At 57.9% G+C, this 19190-nt stretch overlaps 9 protein-coding genes across 9 annotated transcripts; 5 read left to right on the top strand and 4 right to left on the bottom strand.

Moving 5' to 3' along the window:
- Nucleotides 1-7: 7 nt before the first annotated feature.
- On the bottom strand, nucleotides 8-2073 carry OGAPODRAFT_17150 (uncharacterized protein). Its single transcript, XM_018354924.1, has one exon. It carries the CDS (start codon nucleotides 1910-1912, stop codon nucleotides 719-721), a length of 1194 nt encoding a protein of 397 aa, XP_018209249.1. The 5' UTR covers nucleotides 1913-2073; the 3' UTR covers nucleotides 8-718.
- OGAPODRAFT_90084 (uncharacterized protein) lies at nucleotides 8-2073 on the top strand. The gene has a single exon (XM_018356957.1). The coding sequence runs from the start codon at nucleotides 16-18 to the stop codon at nucleotides 694-696; it is 681 nt and encodes a 226-aa protein (XP_018209248.1). The 5' UTR covers nucleotides 8-15; the 3' UTR covers nucleotides 697-2073.
- A 102-nt stretch (nucleotides 2074-2175) lies between these two features.
- OGAPODRAFT_17149 (uncharacterized protein) lies at nucleotides 2176-6343 on the bottom strand. The gene is made up of 2 exons (XM_018354923.1): nucleotides 6289-6343; nucleotides 2176-6254 (listed from the first exon to the last, which is right to left on the bottom strand). Exons 1-2 carry the CDS (start codon nucleotides 6330-6332, stop codon nucleotides 4496-4498), a joined length of 1803 nt encoding a protein of 600 aa, XP_018209245.1. The 5' UTR covers nucleotides 6333-6343; the 3' UTR covers nucleotides 2176-4495.
- Nucleotides 2423-3790, top strand: OGAPODRAFT_9813 (uncharacterized protein; the record flags this gene model as incomplete). The annotated part of the gene is made up of 1 exon (XM_018357991.1): nucleotides 2423-3790. One exon carries the CDS (start codon nucleotides 2423-2425, stop codon nucleotides 3788-3790), a length of 1368 nt encoding a protein of 455 aa, XP_018209247.1.
- Nucleotides 3869-4471, top strand: OGAPODRAFT_25166 (uncharacterized protein; the record flags this gene model as incomplete). Its single annotated transcript, XM_018355301.1, has 1 exon — nucleotides 3869-4471. One exon carries the CDS (start codon nucleotides 3869-3871, stop codon nucleotides 4469-4471), a length of 603 nt encoding a protein of 200 aa, XP_018209246.1.
- A 96-nt stretch (nucleotides 6344-6439) lies between the features above and the next one.
- OGAPODRAFT_17148 (uncharacterized protein) lies at nucleotides 6440-9714 on the top strand. The gene has a single exon (XM_018354922.1). The coding sequence runs from the start codon at nucleotides 7612-7614 to the stop codon at nucleotides 9691-9693; it is 2082 nt and encodes a 693-aa protein (XP_018209244.1). The 5' UTR covers nucleotides 6440-7611; the 3' UTR covers nucleotides 9694-9714.
- On the bottom strand, nucleotides 9706-11282 carry OGAPODRAFT_77660 (uncharacterized protein; the record flags this gene model as incomplete). Its single annotated transcript, XM_018356358.1, has 2 exons — nucleotides 9706-11219; nucleotides 11270-11282. The coding sequence occupies 2 exons, from the start codon at nucleotides 11280-11282 to the stop codon at nucleotides 9706-9708; spliced, it is 1527 nt and encodes a 508-aa protein (XP_018209243.1).
- A 4794-nt stretch (nucleotides 11283-16076) lies between these two features.
- Nucleotides 16077-17073, bottom strand: OGAPODRAFT_95341 (uncharacterized protein; the record flags this gene model as incomplete). Its single annotated transcript, XM_018357730.1, has 2 exons — nucleotides 16077-16121; nucleotides 16162-17073. 2 exons carry the CDS (start codon nucleotides 17071-17073, stop codon nucleotides 16077-16079), a joined length of 957 nt encoding a protein of 318 aa, XP_018209242.1.
- Nucleotides 17074-17397: 324 nt separating this feature from the next.
- Nucleotides 17398-19182, top strand: OGAPODRAFT_17147 (uncharacterized protein). Its single transcript, XM_018354921.1, has one exon. It carries the CDS (start codon nucleotides 17415-17417, stop codon nucleotides 19098-19100), a length of 1686 nt encoding a protein of 561 aa, XP_018209241.1. The 5' UTR covers nucleotides 17398-17414; the 3' UTR covers nucleotides 19101-19182.
- Nucleotides 19183-19190: the final 8 nt, after the last annotated feature.

Here is a 19190-nt window from a genome sequence, read left to right as displayed (position 1 = left end):
CCCTCCCAGGAGGAGATGGAGCTGGAAACCCGCAAGTTCAAGAGCACGGCAACACCCGAGCTCCAGGAAAACTTGTATGTGCACGAAGTGTACAACGACATCGCGCAACACTTCTCGCAGACCAGGTACAAGCCATGGCCTATGGTGGCCCAGTTTTTGGGATCCATCCGCGACTACTCGCTTGGTGTGGACGTGGGATGTGGTAACGGCAAGTACCTGACTGTGAACCCGAGACTGTACATTGTGGGGTCAGATTACTCGACTGGATTGCTCGACCAGGCTGTGCAGCTTCACCAAAGAGAATTGAACGATTTGGTGGTAGCAGATGGTATGATGCTGCCCCACGAGACCAAAAGATTTGATTTTGCCGTGTCGATTGCGGTGGTGCACCATTTCAGTACGCAAGAGCGGCGCGTCGCGGCGATCCGGGAAATTCTACGGGTGGTGCGCTGCAGCGGCCGTGTCCTGGTATACTGCTGGGCTTTGGAGCAGGAGAAGTCTCGCCGCGGGTACAGAGAAGGGATGGAGCAGGATATATTGGTGCCGTGGGTGACAAAAGATGGAACAACTCGAATGAGATATTATCATTTATATAAGAAAGGCGAACTGGAGGAGGATTGTGTGGCCGCTGGAGGAAAAATTGTGCAGAGCGGATATGAGAAAGACAACTGGTGGGTAATCGTTGAGCGGATATAGATGGGGTAAAATGACTATATGACTATATTGACACGTTGGGGCTGTTTGCGTAAGTCATTGCCGTGCGACGTTCGTGTTTGCCTTTCTTCATGAGCTGTTTCAGAGCCACCCCGTCGAGCGGGTCGAGCAGCTCGAACGAGCACAGCAGCTCTTCGGAAACAGACATGACGGCCCCCCAGTTGTCGAACTCGCCGCAGTAGTTCGGGGCAGAGAACACGGTCACCAGTGACCGGTCATTGAAGAACTCGTATCCGTCCTCGACCACCATGTGTGCACGCACTACAAGGTCGAATTGGAACTTGTTGAGGAACTTGTTGATGGCCACCTTGTTGAAACAGTAGGAAACTCCTCGCTCGTTGTCCTCCCATTCGTTCGGAGTATCTGCTGGGTCCGACCAGAGCAGATCGTTCAGCAGACCAAAGTCCGGCACGTCTGTTGGTCGTTTGATCATTCTTATTTCGTCCATGGAATTCAGCACCGGCGACAGCCCGCCGTGCACACAGAAGATCTTGGAGGCCACTATTGCTGCGATCGGCAGCGTGTTGAAAGTGTCGATAAAGATTTTCCATGTCTTAAGGTTTGCTCTTCGCTTGCATTCGTCGTAGAACCCGTAGGCCCTTGTTATCTGCGCACACTCGTGGTTTCCTCGTAGCAGGAAGAAATTCTCTGGGTACTTGATCTTGTAGCACAGGAGCAGCAAGATGGTCTCCAGCGACTGTTTGCCCCGGTCCACGTAGTCTCCCAGGAACAGATAGTTGCTTGCTGGCGGAAACCCGCACTTGGTGAAGATGCGGATCAGATCGCTGTACTGGCCGTGCACGTCGCCAACAATCTTGACGGGCGCGCTGAGCTCCAGCAGCGTGGGCTGGCTCAGAAATATTTCTCTTGCCGTGGAGCATATCATCTGGATTTCCGAGTTTTTAAGGCATATCGCCTTGGTTCTCTTGCCCGAGTAGCCTGCGTCCAGCAGCCGCTGGATCAGGTCTTCGATGTCCAGCACGCCTTGCTCCTGCGTCGATGCTGCCTCCGGAGCCCTGTACGACCCCGACTTGAACGAGCTCGCCATTGGCGATACCTGCGGATTTGGAATATCGATCGATTGTGGTTGATTGGGCACGTTCGAGGCGAGCGACGAGGACGAGTTCACACGCAGTATCGGCGACTTTGGCGGCACAGACAGCATGCTGGGCGGAATGTCGATGTTCAGGTTCTCCATCTCGTCTGTGAGCTCTGTGAGGCTCTTGGACGAGTCCCGTCTGTTTATTATGGGGGACGACGAAACTGTCTTGAAGCTGGCCGTCTCGCTCGCCGACCGCCGCGACCGAATTGAGCGGGCGCTCCTCGCGGACGTTGATGTGTCTGTCCTGGAAAACTGCGGATTTTTGGGCTTGGACGGCTCGTTACCCATTTTAGTTGTGATAAACTTTTTGTAAAAAAACTTGAGGGGCAAGGAAAGAAAGAATAAGTCGCCTGGATTATTTTATTGAGCTGGCTACGAAACGAACGGTAAAAACCAACTATTTGCACCCAGCCATATTAACACTTGCCCTATTCTACAACGATACTTCCGTAGACCACCTCTTCTAGTCTGTCCTTGCGCTGTCGCTACAAGTCACCGTCCTTAGCCTTGTGTGAGACTCTTGTGCCAGAGCCCCAAGTTGTCACAATTAATTCTCCAGCTCTGCCTGCCTCTTTTAGCTTTCAGGCTGTGCAGAAAATTTTATCCATGCTTTCTCGTGTGCGACCTTGCGCCCCTACTGTCAAGCAGTCGGCAGCTGCGCTCGCCAGAATTGACCCCGTGTACTACGCAGACCACGTGCGGTACCACGCCGGGCTGGAACCCGCGAGCGAGCAGGCACACGACCTGCGCGAGCTGTACACCGTCTTCGGCAAGTTGACTCACCAGGCAGCTCTTCCACGACAAACCAAGGTTCGCTACTATAACGAGCTGATTCGGACGTTTGCGCGATTGGATTTCGGTGTCTACGCCTGCACACAGCCGCATCTGGCCCAAATCAACGGCAAGCTTGAGCCGAGCACTCTCAAAGAGGTCTTGCTGGCCAATCCGGGCCGCAGATGGTCCAGCTACGAGATCTTTGAGCAACACCGCACCTCGGACCCCGAACTGAAGCACATAGTGCTGGAGCGGCTTGTTAATGGCGAAAAGGCTGACACAGAGCCCGAAGATATCCAAATCTCCTTTTTCAAAGCATACAACATCCTCAAGCTAGAGGCCGATAGTTTCGCCGATCTGGGCGAAGAGTCCCAGAAACGGCTGGTCACCGACTTCTTTGCTCTCGAACTGGATTCTTATATTGCTTCCCTGCCCCTGGACGTGGGTGTCAGAAAACAAGTGCTGGAGCTGCCAAACCTCACGCCCAAACAGCGACTGAGTTTGCTGACGCTCGATCTGCCGAATTCGGTGCTTATCGAGAATCTCGTGCCGATTGCCGGCGCGGGAAAGCTCCAAACATCCGAAAACGAGAAACTCATGCACCAAAAGCTCGGCTCTCTGCCGCTTCTGGACCCTGAAAAATGTGCCACCAAATTAATCAGTCTTCTCGAGCCTCTACCTCAGGCCGCCGCTGCCATTGCAAAGGCGCGCGGGTTTTTCCTGAACAAATCGCAGCCAGTGGCCACCGCCCCGCCGGCCGCCAGTCTGGACGAGATCAAGTTCCTCATCGGCGCACACGAGACCGTGCGCACGGGAGCTGCGCCTGTTTTTGTCGAGACGGCCAGTCCCCAGATGGCGTGCGCAAAAATTCTGCTGCACGCGTGGACCGGCAGCCAGGACGAGGCGTTGGATGAGTACAACGCCGCAATGGCCAGGTGGGGCGCAGAAACTCACGCCAGCAGCCGGCTGGTGTACTGTCTCGTCCTTGCTGCGCTGCTACAAAGTGACGTGCAACTGGCGCAATACATCCGCAAAAGAGCGGTCGACGCGGGCCTTGTGACCAAGGACGTGGATAGACGCGTCTCCGACACGATGAAAGCCTACGGCGACCTCGTCGAGGAGAAGAAAGATGTGCGCCAGGGCCTCCGCGACCAAGTGTTATCCACCCTCGTGCATTTGGCAGAAACTGTGGAGACGTGATGGTCACGTGACTCTTCATAAGCGTACGGAAAAAAAGCTCTGGAGGACGAAAAGTTGGTGAAAAATCTCGATCCCAGCATGTCCAGCAATATCACTTGGCACCACAACCTCACGACAGAGGAACGCAACAAACTGACTGGCCAGAAGGGTGCCACCGTGTGGCTGACCGGGCTGAGTGCGTCTGGAAAGAGCACGATTGCATGCGGTCTGGAAAGACTGTTGCTGACCAAGGGAATCAATGCTTACAGACTGGACGGCGACAACGTCCGGTTCGGCCTCAACAAGGACCTGGGCTTCAGCGAGAAGGACCGTGCGGAGAACATCCGTCGTATTTCCGAGGTTTCGAAGCTCTTTGCCGACTCATCTGCCATTGCTATCACGTCTTTTATTTCTCCTTACAAAGGTGACAGAGCACAGGCCAGAAAACTGCACGAAGAGGCCGGACTTCCGTTTGTCGAGGTGTTTGTCGATGTGCCGCTGGAGGTGGCCGAAAAGAGAGACCCCAAGGGCCTGTACAAGAAGGCCAGGGAAGGGCTTATCAAGAACTTTACTGGTATCGACGACCCGTACGAGGCTCCCGAAAAACCAGAAATCCACCTGGACACCAGCAACACCGGCATTGAGGAGTGCATCGCGGCCATTGCCGAGTACCTTGCGTCGCACGGAATTGTTCCTAACTAGATTCTAATGTCATGCATGTAGTTATCAGTTGTATGTTTCCGCAAAGTCGTCCCAGAGCTCGTCCACGTGCTGCCACGACTTGTAGCCGTACTCCCAGATGTTCAGGTCGTGGCCTGCGAGCGCCTGAAACGTCTCGATCGGGTTCTGTGTCCACAGCGTGTCTGGAACGTCCAGACTGGCGAGATCCAGGCCGGGAGACGAGACGTCCGGCAGCTGCGGCCGGTAGCTGGCAAGCAGGTTCTGCACCTTGGTGTGCTTGACGGTGGCGTCCTTGTTGCCCTCGCTGGCCATTTTCGCGACGATCGCGAGCGACGAGTCCAGGAACCGCGAACATTCGTCGGTGTTGAACTGCAGCACGTCACCGCAGATGAAGAACGTCAGGCACGCGCTGTAGATGTAGTCGAGGTCCATGACGCCAAAGGTCGCGAGCATGCCCTCGTTGGCGCACGAGTTGGCGATGTAGACGGTCATCTGCGCGGCGTTGAGACAGATTGTGAGCAGCTCGCACAGGTCGGTGCTGATTTTGAAATCGGGGTCTGTCTTCTTCATCTCGACCAAACTGTACAGAAACGGGATCGTGGTGAGATGGATGCAGAAACAGCGGTTCAGATGAAGCGAGCACACCAGGCGCTTGTGTTTGAGGTCGTCGGACGTGACAATGTACTGCAACTGCAGCTCACGAGGCAGCGTCTCGTTCCACCGAACCAGTTGCTGGATAATGCCTCCCAAAGTTTCCGTCCAGTCGGACGTCTTGCCGAGTCGGTATATTGCGCGGAATATGTCCTCCGAGATGGCGCTGAGCTTGATGTAGGTTGCGAACTGCGCGGCAGCCGTTGTGTTGGGCACATCCTTGCACAGCATCTGTGGCAGCGGGCACGAGATGTCTTTGGACTGCAGGAGCGACGGCTCGCCCATTTTCGCCGCGAGGGTCTTGTTCAGCCCGTACGAGACCCAGAAGACGCGCGCGCGGATGTCTGCCTCCTGTTGCATGTGTGCCGGCTCGTTCTTGTTGAGCCCGATGTGGCTGGCTAGTTGGATCGCCATATTCGAGTAGAGCATGCAGTCGTCGTCGCGGCCCAGCGAGCGGAAAAACAGGCTTGCAAGCGTCAGCGTCGCCACTGCAACGTAGTTTTCGGGCTCGTTTTTCATCTGCGTGCAGGGCAGCACCAGCGTGAGGGCGCTGGAGAGCAAATATCCGGTAATTGGGTCGGAGCTGCGGGTATACTTTGTGCCGAGGGCCATGACAACAAAGCAGAGCGCACGGAACTGGGTCGAAGAGTGGTCTTCCAGATTGCTGAACCGCCTGGACGGGTCGTATGTCTGCGACAGTCGCGCTTTCAGTAGATCGACGTCGTACGGGAAATAAATATCGTTGAGGAAGAAGTGCGGCCGGTCGACAAGAAACATGGCCTCCTGGAAGGTGAGGGACTCAAGATAGTCCAGCACGCGTGCCCTGTCGGGCTTCGGGAGCCGGGCGGGCACGACGTCGGGATCCAGCGGATGGATCTTTATTTTGTCCAAACTCTCTAGTCTTGTTCTGAATGAGGAAATAGGGCCGATGGTATCTGGGGCCGGAGCCGGCACCGTTTCGCGAGCAGAGCGGGCCGCCGCAAGCTCCTGTTGCAGCCGCTCAATCGTACTGAGCATCTGCTGGTACTTGGAGTGGAGCACAGAGATTCGCTTTTCGTACGGCGAGTACACACACCTAATCTTGAGCTTGAGGCAGCGGTCGCACGGGTCTGAGCCCGAGCACCGGTTCTTGCGACGTTTACACGAGTCGCAGCTGCCGTGTTAGAGCCTGTTGTGGCCATACTTACGCCTTTTTGTTTCTGTTCGACACCGAGAGCTGGGTCTCCGACATGGAATAATTCCCTGGGCTCATGCTAAAAAAGATAACTTGATGTTTTTGTTATGTAAGCTGGAGGCATTTTTTTTATTTAGCTTCTTTTGTCATGCGATGGCATAGAATCCGGATCTCCATCCGGACGCAACTAATAGCGCTGGTGCTGTTTGTGGCGCTGTTCTCGCTGTTTGTGCTTGCCGTCGTGTCCGGGCTGTACTTCACGTCGGTGTTTACGTCGGCTAGAGTCGAGAAACTGCAGGTTGTGGCAGAGCTCAAGGCTGCCCAAATAAAACAGAGTTTTATCTACTACTACTACCAGATCTACTTTCTGAGCACGCGAGATACGCTCGAGGACGCGTTGAGTTACCGCAAGGCCGGAAACACGTCGGACTCGATCACTGCAGAAGCCATCAATACGATCGAACAAACACTCGACTCCTCGGCGTCGCTGAACGCCGCGCGGCTCTACGACATTGAACTGTCGCTCATTGCGAATGTGTCCAACAGCGAGGCGTCCGCGAAAATTGCCGCTGGCCCCCTCGAAAGCCTCTACATTTTGGGCCACAACGACTCTTCGGAAGTGACCGACCAACTGGCCAAACAGCAGGGCTACGTTGCCGGGCCCATCTACTACAACACAACGTACTTCATGTCGCTGACGCTGCCCGTGTACACGAACTCGTCGGTGCTGCTCTCAACGCCCAACTTGAGCGGCTACATCTCTGTCATAATCAACGTCGACTCGGTCAAGGACGTCACCGACGTCGCGTCGACCGACGACTACGCGGGCATCTACTGTCTCAAACCGCTCAACACCACCGGCAGCGCGACCCTCACCGACACGTATGCGTACGTTTTTGGGCCTACCGACGACGAGTACAACATCTCGTCCTATCCGCCCGCCGAGGCCGTCTTCGTCCAGAACAAGGACATCGGCCATTACACAGACATGCGGAACCCGTTTGGAGAGCGGGTTTCAGTTGGGTATTCCAAGGTGGACTTCACGTACGCCGACTGGATGATCACCGTGGAGCAGAGCCGAGGCAAGTTCATGGGCCCGACGGTCAAGCTGACGAAGCTGATAGTGGGTGTGTGCATCGGGATTGCCGCGTTCATGTGTTTTGTGACCTTTCCGCTTGCGCATTACGGTGTGCGGCCAATTCTGAAGCTGCAGAAGGCCACCGAGCAGGTCACGGAGGGCCGCGGGCTGCGCACTCAGAGACGACGACACAAGAAAAACGGAGCCATTTTCAATTTCGACCGCAGAGACAGCAGCCGGCGCGCAAACAAAGAGAGCATGGACGATACACCGCCGCCACCGGGGCCGCAAGGCAACCAGTCCGCCTACCGCAGCAAATTCCATTCGCTCGGCAGCCTGCAACGGCTGACGATCCCAAAAGACGTCGACAAGACAGATCACGTGAAGACGGAGTCGAGCGACACAAGCGATGAAAAGCTGTTTGCGCGCGAGTTAGACGACGAGCGGCGCCACACGCGCGACGAGTCGCAGTTCGACAGCGTAGGCCGCACCGTCGCAAGCCCGCACTCGCGCGAGAGCTTCCCCGACTGGGTTGCTGAGCGGCGTGTGCCGACGCCTGCGATCGTGCAGGGCAAAGGTCTCTTCTATGACGAGCTGAGCGAGCTGACAGAGGCGTTCAACGCAATGACCGAGGAGCTGGACCTGCAGTACGCGCATCTGGAGGACCGTGTGCGGGCGCGGACCAAGGAGCTGGAGGTGGCCAAGATCCAGGCGGACGCGGCCCGGCAGCAGGCGGAGGCGGCAAACGAGGCCAAGACAGTGTTCATTGCCAACATCTCGCACGAGCTTCGCACGCCGCTCAACGGCATTCTGGGCATGACCTCGGTGGCCATGGCGGAGACCGACGTCGACCGCATCCACTCGTCGCTGGAGCTGATCTTCCGCAGCGGCGAGCTGCTGCTGCACCTCCTTACACAGCTTCTAACGTTCAGCAAGAATCAGCTGCAGCGGTCGAAGCTGCAGAAGCGCACGTTCCAGATCTCGGAGCTTGCGTCGCAGACAGAGTCGATTTTCGGCAAGACCGCAATCGACCAGAAGGTGAGGCTCGAGCTGGTGTTGAAGCCTGCTCTGTTGCGGAACATGGTGCTGTTTGCCGACTCCAATCGGCTCATGCAGGTGATCATGAATCTCGTGAGCAACTCGCTCAAGTTCACGCCCGAGAACGGCGTAGTGACGGTTTCGATGCGCATTCTGGGCGAGTACGACGCGCAACGGTCCCGCGAGGCCAACTACGAGAGCGTCTTCATCAAGAACAACATGACGTACTCCTCTGCGGCGGCCGCAAGTTCAGACGCCGCCAGTATCGACACCATGGCCTCGGGCAGCTACAGAAGCGTGCTTGCGGCGTCGTACAACCACGGCAACGAGTTGCGCGCCAGTGTCGATTCGCTCACCTCCGGACTCGACGACGACGGGTACCTGGACAGCCAAAAGGAGAAAAAAATGTACTGCAAGTTCAGCAGGCCAATCAAATGGGTGTTTGAGCTGACCATCACCGATACTGGGCCGGGCATCGACGAGTCATTGCAGGAGAAGATTTTTGAGGCCTTCGTGCAAGGTGACCAGACTCTGTCGCGGTCGTACGGTGGCACAGGCCTGGGACTATCGATTTGCAAGCAGTTTGCCAAAATGATGCACGGAACACTGACGCTGCGGTCTAAGGTGGGCCACGGCTCGTCGTTCACGTTCACAGTTCCGCTTCCGCAGGTTGGCGAGTGTGCGTATGAGGAGCCGAAGCTGAAGCGGGTCAGTTTTGCGAACGAGTCGACGCCGGTGCCGGAGATGCCGACGGTCGAGTCCGCGTACATGGGCAAGCCGGACCTAATCACGAGAGCGTCTACGGGCACGGCGTTGTCGAACAGAAAGTCGTCCAACAGCTCAAACCTGTCTGGCGGCGACTCGTCGTCGAGCAGCACGTTTCCGCTCAAGGTGCTAATTGCAGAGGACAATCTTGTAAACCAAGAGGTGATCAAGCGGATGCTCAAGCTGGAGGGCATCACCGACGTGACCATGGCATGCGACGGGACCGAGGCGAGCGAGCTCATGACAGAGGCCATCGACAACAACGAGACGTACGACCTGGTGTTTATGGACGTGCAGATGCCCAACATGGACGGTCTTTCCGCGACGAAATACTTCCGCGAGGAGCTCAGGTACACGGGCCCGATCGTCGCACTGACGGCGTTTGCCGACCAGAGCAACAAGGACGACTGTCTGAAGGCAGGCATGTCAGGCTTTTTGTCCAAACCGATAGGGAGAGGCGTGCTACGGCGCATTCTGCAAGACTTTTGTCCTGCGCTGTCTCCGAGTCTCGGCGCTGCCGAGCACGAAAAATCATAGAGTTTAACGCTGTTATTCCTCGTCCGAACTACTTAGTTCCACCATTGTAGGGGCCTCGTGCTTGCCGTAGATCCTCTGTCTGCGTAGTGTTTCCTCCTTCGTTCTTTTCAGCGATTTTTCTGTTTTCGCCGTGCTCAGCAGCTGTGCTACGCGTTCAGACCGCACGGCCGCATCTTCCCGCTCTTGGCGCCTCTCGAAGATGCGCTGTGTCGGGTTGAACCCGATGCGCACCATCGTTTGCGGGTCGAATGCGACCTTGGTGGCCTTTTGCCTGCTCTCGCGCGACTCCGGGGTCTCGAGACTCGTGTCTTTGAGTGTGTCGCCATCGGCAAGCGCAGCGAGCTTCTGACGCAGCCGTTTTTCGTTTTTCACGCGTGCGAGACGCGACTTTGCGCTCTGCAGATCGTTGATCAGTCTTGGGTTCGAGTAAGAGTCGTCGAAAAACGCCCTCGACACGTCCGGGTTTGAGAAGTAGAGCCGGCCGACATCTTGCTTCGGGACCGACGCGTCGGCGACGAGCAGCCCGTCCAGCTGCTCGCGGCCGTTTTTGCGCTTGGTGGACATGTACATCGCCTGCTTCACGCCGTCTTCTGTAGGGGTGAACATTTTGGCGTTGCCCGTGAGTTCGAGCCGTTTAGACGCGGTGCGGTTGTAACTGAGCTCGGTGTGATAGTCGCAGTGCTGCGTTTTGGAGAGGTCGATGGGCGTGTGGCACAGAGAGCCGTCTTTCCTGACCGAGCTGCAGAGGCCAAAGTCACGTGCGTGGCCGATCTCGAGGATCGCGTCGTAGTCCTCCTTGAGCGAGAGCGCAAAGCCGGTGCGCTCGCGCTGCACCCAGATCTGCGGGTTGAGCACCGCCACGACGTCTCCGAGCCTCAGTTTGTAGTATTTCTTGAACGCTTTCGAGAAAAGCGTGAGAGTGAGCTGCTGTTTCAAATTGGACAGCTGAACCGACATGTATTTCGTCCTATCGTTGGCCGTTTGTTTGGCTTCCGACTTCGCAGCCACCACGCCGACAACGGCAAAGTTAGCGTACTGCGGCGGGTCGAAGTTTGGCGCGTGGATCTTGGCCAGCGCGTGGTGCACACGCAACGGCTCGATATTTTTCAACAGCCTCTCAAGTGTGTCCTGTGAGTAGTACCGTTTCGAGAGCCTGTGCTTTGAGTATGTGTCGACGTCGTCGACGGTGTCGTTGATCTTCTGGCGCAGCAGCTCCTCGTCGAACGAGAGCACGCGCAAGTCGCGGATCTGCTCTTGGACCTTGCGTCGTTTTTCCGTCTCGTGTGACAATTGTTGGTTAAAAGTCTCGAGTCGCTGTGCGAAGGTGTCCGTTTGAGGCCTCGAAGCACTGATCCTGGTGAGGATCTTCTTCTCTGCCGCGCGGTGGCCGCGGAAATAGGGTGTTTGGCCCGACTCGCGCGGATCCTCCTCGTCGGACTCGACCGCGCTCTGGGCCTTTTTCTGCTCCTTCAGCGTGCGGATCTGGTGCAGCTGGTCCAAGATCTTGTCCTCGAGGTCGGAAAGGTCTGAGTTAGAGTATTTGAGGGCATCTGGCGAGGCCTACGCGTCCACTTACCGTCGTGAGCCATATAGTTTGGGAGAAACACCTGCCACCAAGTCAAGCCATTTATTTATTTTATTTTATTCTTTTTATTTTATTTTTTAGCATGGAGACCACTAGCGACAACGAGCTGAATGCCGCACAGGCGCAGTCGTCGGCTGGTGTTGCGGAGTCTGGCGACGTGGAGATTGTGTGCACGTTTTACCAGCTCGACCCGGGCGCGGTTTCGCAGCCGGATCTGGTCAACAAGTTGCTGGCCAAGATGAACGAGTTCCAAGAATTGAGCGCCTCGAAACAGGTTCTGGAGCTCGATTTTGAGCAATTCCGCCATACTGCCAGCAGGAAGATTGAGCAGCTTGTTGACGACAGCCAGAAGAAGGCCCACGAGGCCGAGGAGCTGCACAAACAGGTGGACGTGCTTAAACAAGAAAAGACACAGGTCGTCGAGACAAGCCGGGAGACGGCGCAAAAAATCGGGGAGCTGGAGTCGAAGGTGGCGCAGGAGGCCGAGTCCAAGCGGACGGCGTACCAATTGCTCGACAAAAAGCAGCAGGAGGTGATAGATTTGGGACAGGAGATAGGACGGCTGTCGGAGCTCAACAAGACGCTACGAGAGAACGTGTTCAGTTTGGAGAGCGCAAAGGAAAGTGCCGTCTCGGAGTCGCTCAAGGCCAAGTTCGAGACGACGCGTTTGGAGCAGGAACTGCAGCTGACCAAGCAGACGTCGTCGTGGTTCGAGACAGAGCTAAACCGCAAAGCTGACGAGTTGGCGCGACTGCGCGAGGAGAGCCGGTCGCAGACAACGGCCTTGCAGAGCGAGCTGGAAACTGTGAAGCAGGAGTACGCGGTGGCGAAAAGTTCTGTGCAGACTCTGAGCGACTCGTTGCAGGAGATCAGCGTCAAGCACAACAAGACGCTGGTGGAGGTAAAAAACCTCCGCGACAAGCTGGCGGTGAAGCAGCAGGAGTTTGCCGAGGAGATGGCCAGCAAGGACCGTTTGAACCAGCTGTTGGAGAAATCTGCCAACGACCGCAAGCAGCGGATCGAGGAGCTGGAGAAGATGTATGCAGAGCTGAGCGAGCGGGTGGCTTCGGAAGAGGCCGATTACAAGCATCAATTTGAGACGTTGCAGGAGCAGCTGACAGCAAAGGAGACGGAGCTGCGCGAGATAGAGACTACCATGGCCAATCAGTCGGACTATGACACAACCAACGTTCTGGGCGACCTTGGCCGGGGCAACAGCGTTGTTCTGACGCCGTCGTCGCAGAAAGTGCTGAAGAGCATGGGCGACGCGTACTCTGTGACAGAGCTTGTTTCGGAGAGCAACCGACTGCGCAAGGAGCTGAACAAGGAGAAGCGGCTGCGTGCGCGGGTCGAGTCCGAGCTCGGGGCGATCTTCAAGGAGCTGGAGGCGCGGATGCCGCTGCTGCAGTCGTACAAGGACAAGTGCGAGGAGTACGAGGCGCGGCAGACGCAGCTGAGCGCGATTCTGGACTCGATGAAGAAGGAGAACAGCGTTGTTTCGGGCCAGTACGACGCTCTGCGCAAGAAACAGGAGGAGACGCTGGTGCAGGTGCGCGAGCTGACGCAGTACAACACCGATTTGAAGCGGCAGGTGGCGGTGCTGCTGGCGCAGATAACGTTGCGAGACTCTGGCGAGGAGCCGCTGAGCAGGGCCGAAAAGCAGCAGCTGGGTGACCTGGTGGAGCGTCCCGAGGAAACAGAGACGGCGGGCGTGATCACAGAACGGCTCTCAACGTTCAGAAACATTCCGGAGCTGCTGGAGAAGAACAGACAGCTGTTGGCGGTTTCTAGACGGCTGGGCAACGAGCTGGAGCGCGGCGAGAGCCACGCAGACGAGGCCGAGAACGAAGCCCTTGAGAAAGCCACCCAGGCGATCCAGAAACTGCAGCAGCAGCTCCAGCAGACGGAAACGCGGCTGGAGGCCGTGAGCAACAGCAGAGACATGTTGCAGAAGCTGGTCGAGGACCGTGAGACAGAGAAAAGTCCGGCGGCGGACGTGGGGCGGTTGCAGACGTTGGCCGAGGAGCAGCAGAAACAGATGGAGTCGCTGAAAAAGGACTACGGCGTGACGATCGAGAATCTCAACGTGCAGGTGCGCGAGCTGACGGGCGAGAAGCTACAGTTGTCGCTGGATCTGTCGCGCGCGCGGTCGTCGTGCGAGCTGCTTGCCGAGCAGAACAGATCGGCCGCGTATTTGCACGAGCTGGCCAAGTCTGAGGCGGCAGAGCTGAAGAAGAGCGCGGGACTGATGCAGCAGAACTTGACACGGCTGGAAACCCGTGTCCAGCAATTGACGGAGGAGCTACTGGCGTCCAAGAGCTCTCAGAGCGGGCTGGAGGCGCGCGTGAAGGCGCTCATGTCGGAAAAGAGTCTGTGGCAGAGCATGGAGTCGCGGCTGCGCGCAGACATTAACGGGCTGGTTGACGAAAAGACGCGGCTGACGACGACGATCGCCAAGATGCAGGCGCTGGATAACGAGCGCACGGCGTCGTACGAGTCGGCGACGGCCCGTCTGGGCGAGAATCTGGCTGCGGTGGAGAAAGAGCTGCAGAGCACGCGCGCTAAGCTGGAGAGCACTAACGAAGAAATCAAACGGATTCTGCACTCGAAGAACTCGGACGCGCAGATGTACCAGAAACGGATCGACGCGCTTTCGGGCGAGCTGGCGTCGTTGCGTGAGAGTCTGGCGTCCAAGAGCAGCAACGTGGAGCAACTGAGCGAGCAACTGGCCACGGTGAATAGAAAGTACCAGGAGATCTCGGACCGCAGGAACTCGGCAATGACGGCGATCAACGCGTCTGGAGATACGGCCGAGGACGTGGTGGCACTGAAGCGCGAGCTGACGCAGACGCTTGAGGATCTGGAGCTGGCGAATGCCAACGCGGAGCAGTACAAGGAGGTTGCAAATGCGGCGGAGCGGGAGCTGGCGGCGCTGAACGAGACGTACGACAAGTTCCGCCAGGCGTCCGAGGAGCGCGAGCTGGCGCGGACGGCGGACTACGAGAAGCTGCAGGGCGAGCTGGCGCAGGCGCTGGAGCAGCGGGACGGGCTGGAGAAGCGTGTTCTGGAGCTGGACGCTGCCAACAGAGAGTTGCAGGCCAAAGTTGGGGAGCTGGGCGCGACGATTGATTCCTTCGACGGCGTGAAGAAGGCGTACGAGTCGCAGTTCGCCAAGTTGCGTGACGAGATGGGCAATGTTCAGGCTGTGTTGCGCGAAAAGCAGCAGGAGGTGGCGGGCAAGAGCGACGAGTGGCAGCACCTTGTTGTCGAGCGCGAGAAGGCGCAGGGGCTGGTTGACGAGCTGAAACAGCGCGTCCAAGGCCTTGAGGCGCAGCTAGCGAGCGCGCGAGCAGACGTGTCTGCCGCGGAGGAGCGGCTGGAGCAGGAGAAGCAGGAGCTGGTGTTAGAGCTGCGGGCAAAGGAGGCGCGCGTGACAGAGCTGGACGTGCAGAACCGGACGCTGATCAACCAGCTGGAGAGCCGCGTGAGCGTTGGTGACGTGGGCGAGGACGGCGACATGAAGAGTCTGATCACGTACTTGCACAGAGAAAAGGACTCTTTGGCCCAGCAGCTGGAGTACGCCCGCGTGGAGGAGAAGCGGCTGCGGCAGGCTGCCTCTCTGGCGCAGAGCGAGGCGGCGGAGGCTCGAGCAGAGCTTGCGCGGGTGCAAGAGGAGAGCGCGTCGAGCACGAAGTACGCCGAGGTTCTGGCGGAAATGCAGGCCACGAGCCACGAGCTGGAGCTGTTCAAGGACAACAACCGACAGTTGCGCGAGGAGAACTCGCGGCTAGCTGCCCGTTTGGAGCAACTAGAACAGCGCGCGGCAGCTGCGGAGCAGAAGTGCGGTCCGCTGGAGCAGCAGGTGGCGCAGCTACAGAGTGAGCTGGAGATCCGCGAGTCGCAGCAGCAGCTGGTGGTTTCGCAGATGGAGTACTGGAAAAAGCGGGTGGAAGAGAAGGGAGAGGAGAGTGGCAGCATGGCAGAGGTGGCCGGTTTGCAGAGCGAGCTGGAGGCGGCGCGCAAGAACGAGCGGCAGCTGCAGGAGCGGTACGACAAGCTGCGAGCTGAGGCTCAAGACAAGCTGAATAAGAGCCGTGTGGCGCGGCAGCAGCTGAACACAGAGAAGGACGCGCTGGCGGCAAGAATTCGGGAGCTGGAACAGCAGGTGCAGCAGGTGCAGCCGGACTCCTCGACGGCCGAGCTGGAGCAGAAGTTGCGCGACGCGGTGGCGGCCAGCTCGCGCATCAAGGTCGATTACGACATCCAAGTGAACCGGCTGGAGGCCGAGATCAGCCGGTTAAAGGCCGAGATCAAGCAGAGCCAGCCCGTGGATGAGGCGGCGATCCGTCGGCAGATCAAGGCGGAATGCGACGCAGAGCTGGAGGCCCACAAGAAACGGATCCGTGCTCCCGTGCAGGCCAAGATCAACGAGGTGATCGAGCAGCGGTGGAAGGCGCGCAAGGAGGAGCTGGAGAAGGAGTTTGCGCAGAAACAGGGTGCCACGGACGAGTTGCTGAAGCGGTTCGAGCAGGAGAAGGAGCAACTGAAGAAGGACACAACAGCGGCGATCCGCAAGGAGACCGAGTTCAAGGAGAATATTCTGAAAAAGCAGCTGGCGTCGTTGCGCGAGAAGGTCAAGGCGCTCGAGGCCAAGCGGCCCGCCGAGGACGACCGTGCCGACGAAAAGCGCGCAAAAACTGATAATTAGTGTAATATTAATTCCTATTTGGCGAGATGTATTGCAGGTTGGTGGACTCGACGGGGCGGAAGAGCACCTTGGATCCTGCTGCCTGGACGATCAGGCCGTCCACGCAGATTCGGCGCAGGTCGGCGTCCTGCTCGTCTATTTCCAGCTCTACCGTGTGCGCCTTGAGGTAGCCGACGCGCGGGTCCTGGACGTGCTTGCCCGCATCGTATGCCTGGCCCAGGATCTCCATCACGGCGGCCGGGGCCTGGTGGTGGAAGTACACCACGTGGAGCGCGTTTTCGGCCGGGTCAGAAGCGGGCGAGATCTCGAATGTTGCTTCAAACCGCGGCACGGCAGCCACGACGAAATAGCTGAGTGCGGCGTGGTCCTCCACCGCTAGCCCGTCTGTGCGAAACGAGCCGTGGAACACGGGATTTTTCTCGAGAATGTGCTGCGCGGCAACTTTGAACCGCTCGTTGCCCAGCTTACGCAACTCGGGCGAGTCCGAGTCGGCCACCAGACACGCGTGCAGCCCCCATGATCCAACTACAAGGAACCGCAGACTCAACACGGGCTGCGCGTGCCCTTGCGCGAGCAGCTGCGACCCGGGCTCAAAGACGGCCTCGTACAGCCGCAGCGGGTGCGCGGTGCCCCCTGTGAGCGCCTGGACGGCCTCTAGCGGCGTCGACAGCCCGACAGAGTGCGCAAACGCGTTGCCCGTGCCCATTGGCACCGTCAGCAGCGTCACCGTGGCTGTGCTGGCGACGGAGTTGACGAGCTCCGTGATGGTGGTGTCGCCCGAAATTAGGATGAGCAGCGTCGGCGCGGCACCAATGCTGGCGGCGACTTGGCGGGAAGTTTCTGGCGATGTGGTAGCAATGTAGCGGTGCGAAAGGTTCCAGCTGTCCAGAAGCGGCAACAACAGCTGTTTGTAGACGTCTTTCGTGGAGACTCTGTTGCCCGACTTGACGGAGTCGAGAACCACGACGTTGGCGGCCTGGAGTAGCGGCGGGACAGGGGCCTTCTCGCTGCCTTGCGGCATCCAGAGATACTCTGACGGCGTTTCTGTAACGAGGACGGGACCTGTTCCGGTGACGATGAGAGACATGGAGTTGGCACAGCCATGGGCGGGACTGGAAAATATAGCGGTGGCGGCGACGGAGTTTGCGTGGTGTGGCTGGTGGGGGTGAGCCAGTAATCACAGCCCCAGGCAGCGGCCCCTGGCGAGCTATCATGCAGTCCCACCAAACCCCGAATGGCCCATCAACTGCCCAAGCAATCGCCGCACCTGCTGCGGCTCTTTCGCTCCTCCCACATCCAACCCTGCTTGCCCAGTCCCAATTGGACCAATCACGGGCCCGCCTTACCTAATCCGAGCCAGTAGTGCACGATCCAGTAAAAAAAAAATGTCAACCAAAAAAGAACAAAATAACCGTTTACTCTTTTACGATGGAGTCTCTAGCTCGCAAGTCCAAGGCTATCTGCCCGTTCATGAAACACCAATCTGCGTCTGCGCTCAGACAGATGGCGCAATCGTCATCGCTGGCCGCCAAGGCCCAGGGCTGTCCCGTTGTGGGTCCTGCTCTGGAGGCCAGACGGTCGTACAGCACTCCTTCCAAGCCGGTCGGTGCGCAGGCCACGGACGCGCTGTCGCCCAAGGCGGTTGCCTCCGATGCCGCCAAGCCGGTGTTTTTGCACGGCTCGTCCAACGAGACCAATTTCGACTACGAGGCGGTGTTTGAGGAACAAGTCAACGAGAAACGGCGCGACAAATCGTACCGCTTTTTCAACAACATCAACCGGCTGGCTAGGGAGTTCCCGAAGGCTCACTTGGCCAAGGAAGACGACAAGGTGACTGTTTGGTGCTCGAACGACTATTTGGGGATGGGCAAGAACCAGGAGGTTCTGGACACCATGAACAGGACGATGCTCAAGTACGGCACAGGAGCCGGTGGAACCCGTAACATTGCGGGCCATAACCGGCACGCGATTGCGCTGGAGGCCGAGCTGGCCGCCCTGCACAAAAAGGAGGGCGCGTTGGTGTTCTCGTCGTGCTTCGTGGCCAACGACGCTGTTCTGTCGCTGCTGGGCCAGAAGATGAAGGACCTTGTGATTTTCTCGGACGAGCTCAATCACGCGTCGATGATTGTGGGCATCCGCAACTCCAGGGCGCGCAAGCACATTTTCCAGCACAACAACCTGGAGCAATTGGAGTCTCTGCTGGCGCAGTACCCGAAATCGACCCCGAAGCTTATTGCGTTCGAGAGTGTGTACTCGATGTGCGGCTCTGTCGCTCCGATTGAGAAGATCTGCGACCTGGCCGACAAGTACGGTGCTCTGACGTTCTTGGACGAGGTCCACGCCGTTGGAATGTACGGTCCGCACGGAGCAGGTGTTGCTGAGCATCTGGACTTCGAGGCGCATTTGGAGGCCGGTATTGCGTCGCCAGCCTTCAAGACCGTCTCGGACCGCGTCGACATGATCACCGGAACGCTGGGCAAGTCATTTGGTACCGTTGGCGGCTACATTGCTGCGTCGGCCAAGATGATCGACTGGATCAGGTCTTTTGCTCCAGGCTTCATCTTCACCACCACTTTGCCTCCGGCACTGATGGCCGGCACCACCGCGTCCATCAGAATCGTGAGACAGAACTTGATGGACAGAATCAACCAGCAGAAGAACGTCAGATACGTCAAGAAGCAGTTTGAGCAGCTGGGCATTCCGGTCATCCCGAACCCGTCCCACATCGTTCCGCTGCTGGTTGGCAACGCCGGCCAGGCCAAACAGGCGTCCGACATCCTGCTGGACCAGCACAAGATCTACGTTCAAGCCATCAACTTCCCGACCGTTGCCCGCGGCGAGGAGCGGCTCAGAATCACTCCGTCGCCTCATCACTCAAAGGACATTTCCGACGCGCTGATTGAGGCTGTCGACGACGTCTGGACCAGGATCGGCCTCAAGCGCGTCCCCGACTGGGAGCGCGAGGGCGGTTTGTGCGGTGTCGGCTCGCCCGTGCCACGCGCAGACAACCTATGGACTGACGAGCAGCTGGCCCTGACCAACACCGACCTCAACAGAAACGTGGTCGACCCGGTCATCAACCAGCTCGCCACGTCGTCCGGCGTCGCTGTGTAAGCTGCTTTCTCGCGGCCTGTGTTCTTTGTCTGTCTACGGTGTGTACATAAAAAAAGATATATTCGGCAGCTTCGCCGATACATATTACAA

Source organism: Ogataea polymorpha, assembly GCF_001664045.1.
Source record: "Ogataea polymorpha strain NCYC 495 leu1.1 chromosome Unknown OGAPOscaffold_6, whole genome shotgun sequence".
NCBI lineage: Eukaryota > Fungi > Ascomycota > Pichiomycetes > Pichiales > Pichiaceae > Ogataea > Ogataea polymorpha.
Note: the sequence above shows the minus strand (reverse complement) of the source record. Positions and strands in the feature narration are given on the sequence as shown.

Coding starts and splice junctions, on each gene's coding strand:
- OGAPODRAFT_90084 (XM_018356957.1), top strand. CDS start 16: ATGGAGCTGGAAACCCGCAAGTTCAAGAGCACGGCAACACCCGAGCTC.
- OGAPODRAFT_17150 (XM_018354924.1), bottom strand. CDS start 1,912: ATGGAGAACCTGAACATCGACATTCCGCCCAGCATGCTGTCTGTGCCG.
- OGAPODRAFT_17149 (XM_018354923.1), bottom strand. CDS start 6,332: ATGTCGGAGACCCAGCTCTCGGTGTCGAACAGAAACAAAAAGGC. Junction 6,255..6,288: donor TCGAACAGAAACAAAAAGGC/GTAAGTATGGCC, acceptor CTAACACGGCAG/CTGCGACTCGTGTAAACGTC.
- OGAPODRAFT_17148 (XM_018354922.1), top strand. CDS start 7,612: ATGGACGATACACCGCCGCCACCGGGGCCGCAAGGCAACCAGTCCGCC.
- OGAPODRAFT_17147 (XM_018354921.1), top strand. CDS start 17,415: ATGGAGTCTCTAGCTCGCAAGTCCAAGGCTATCTGCCCGTTCATGAAA.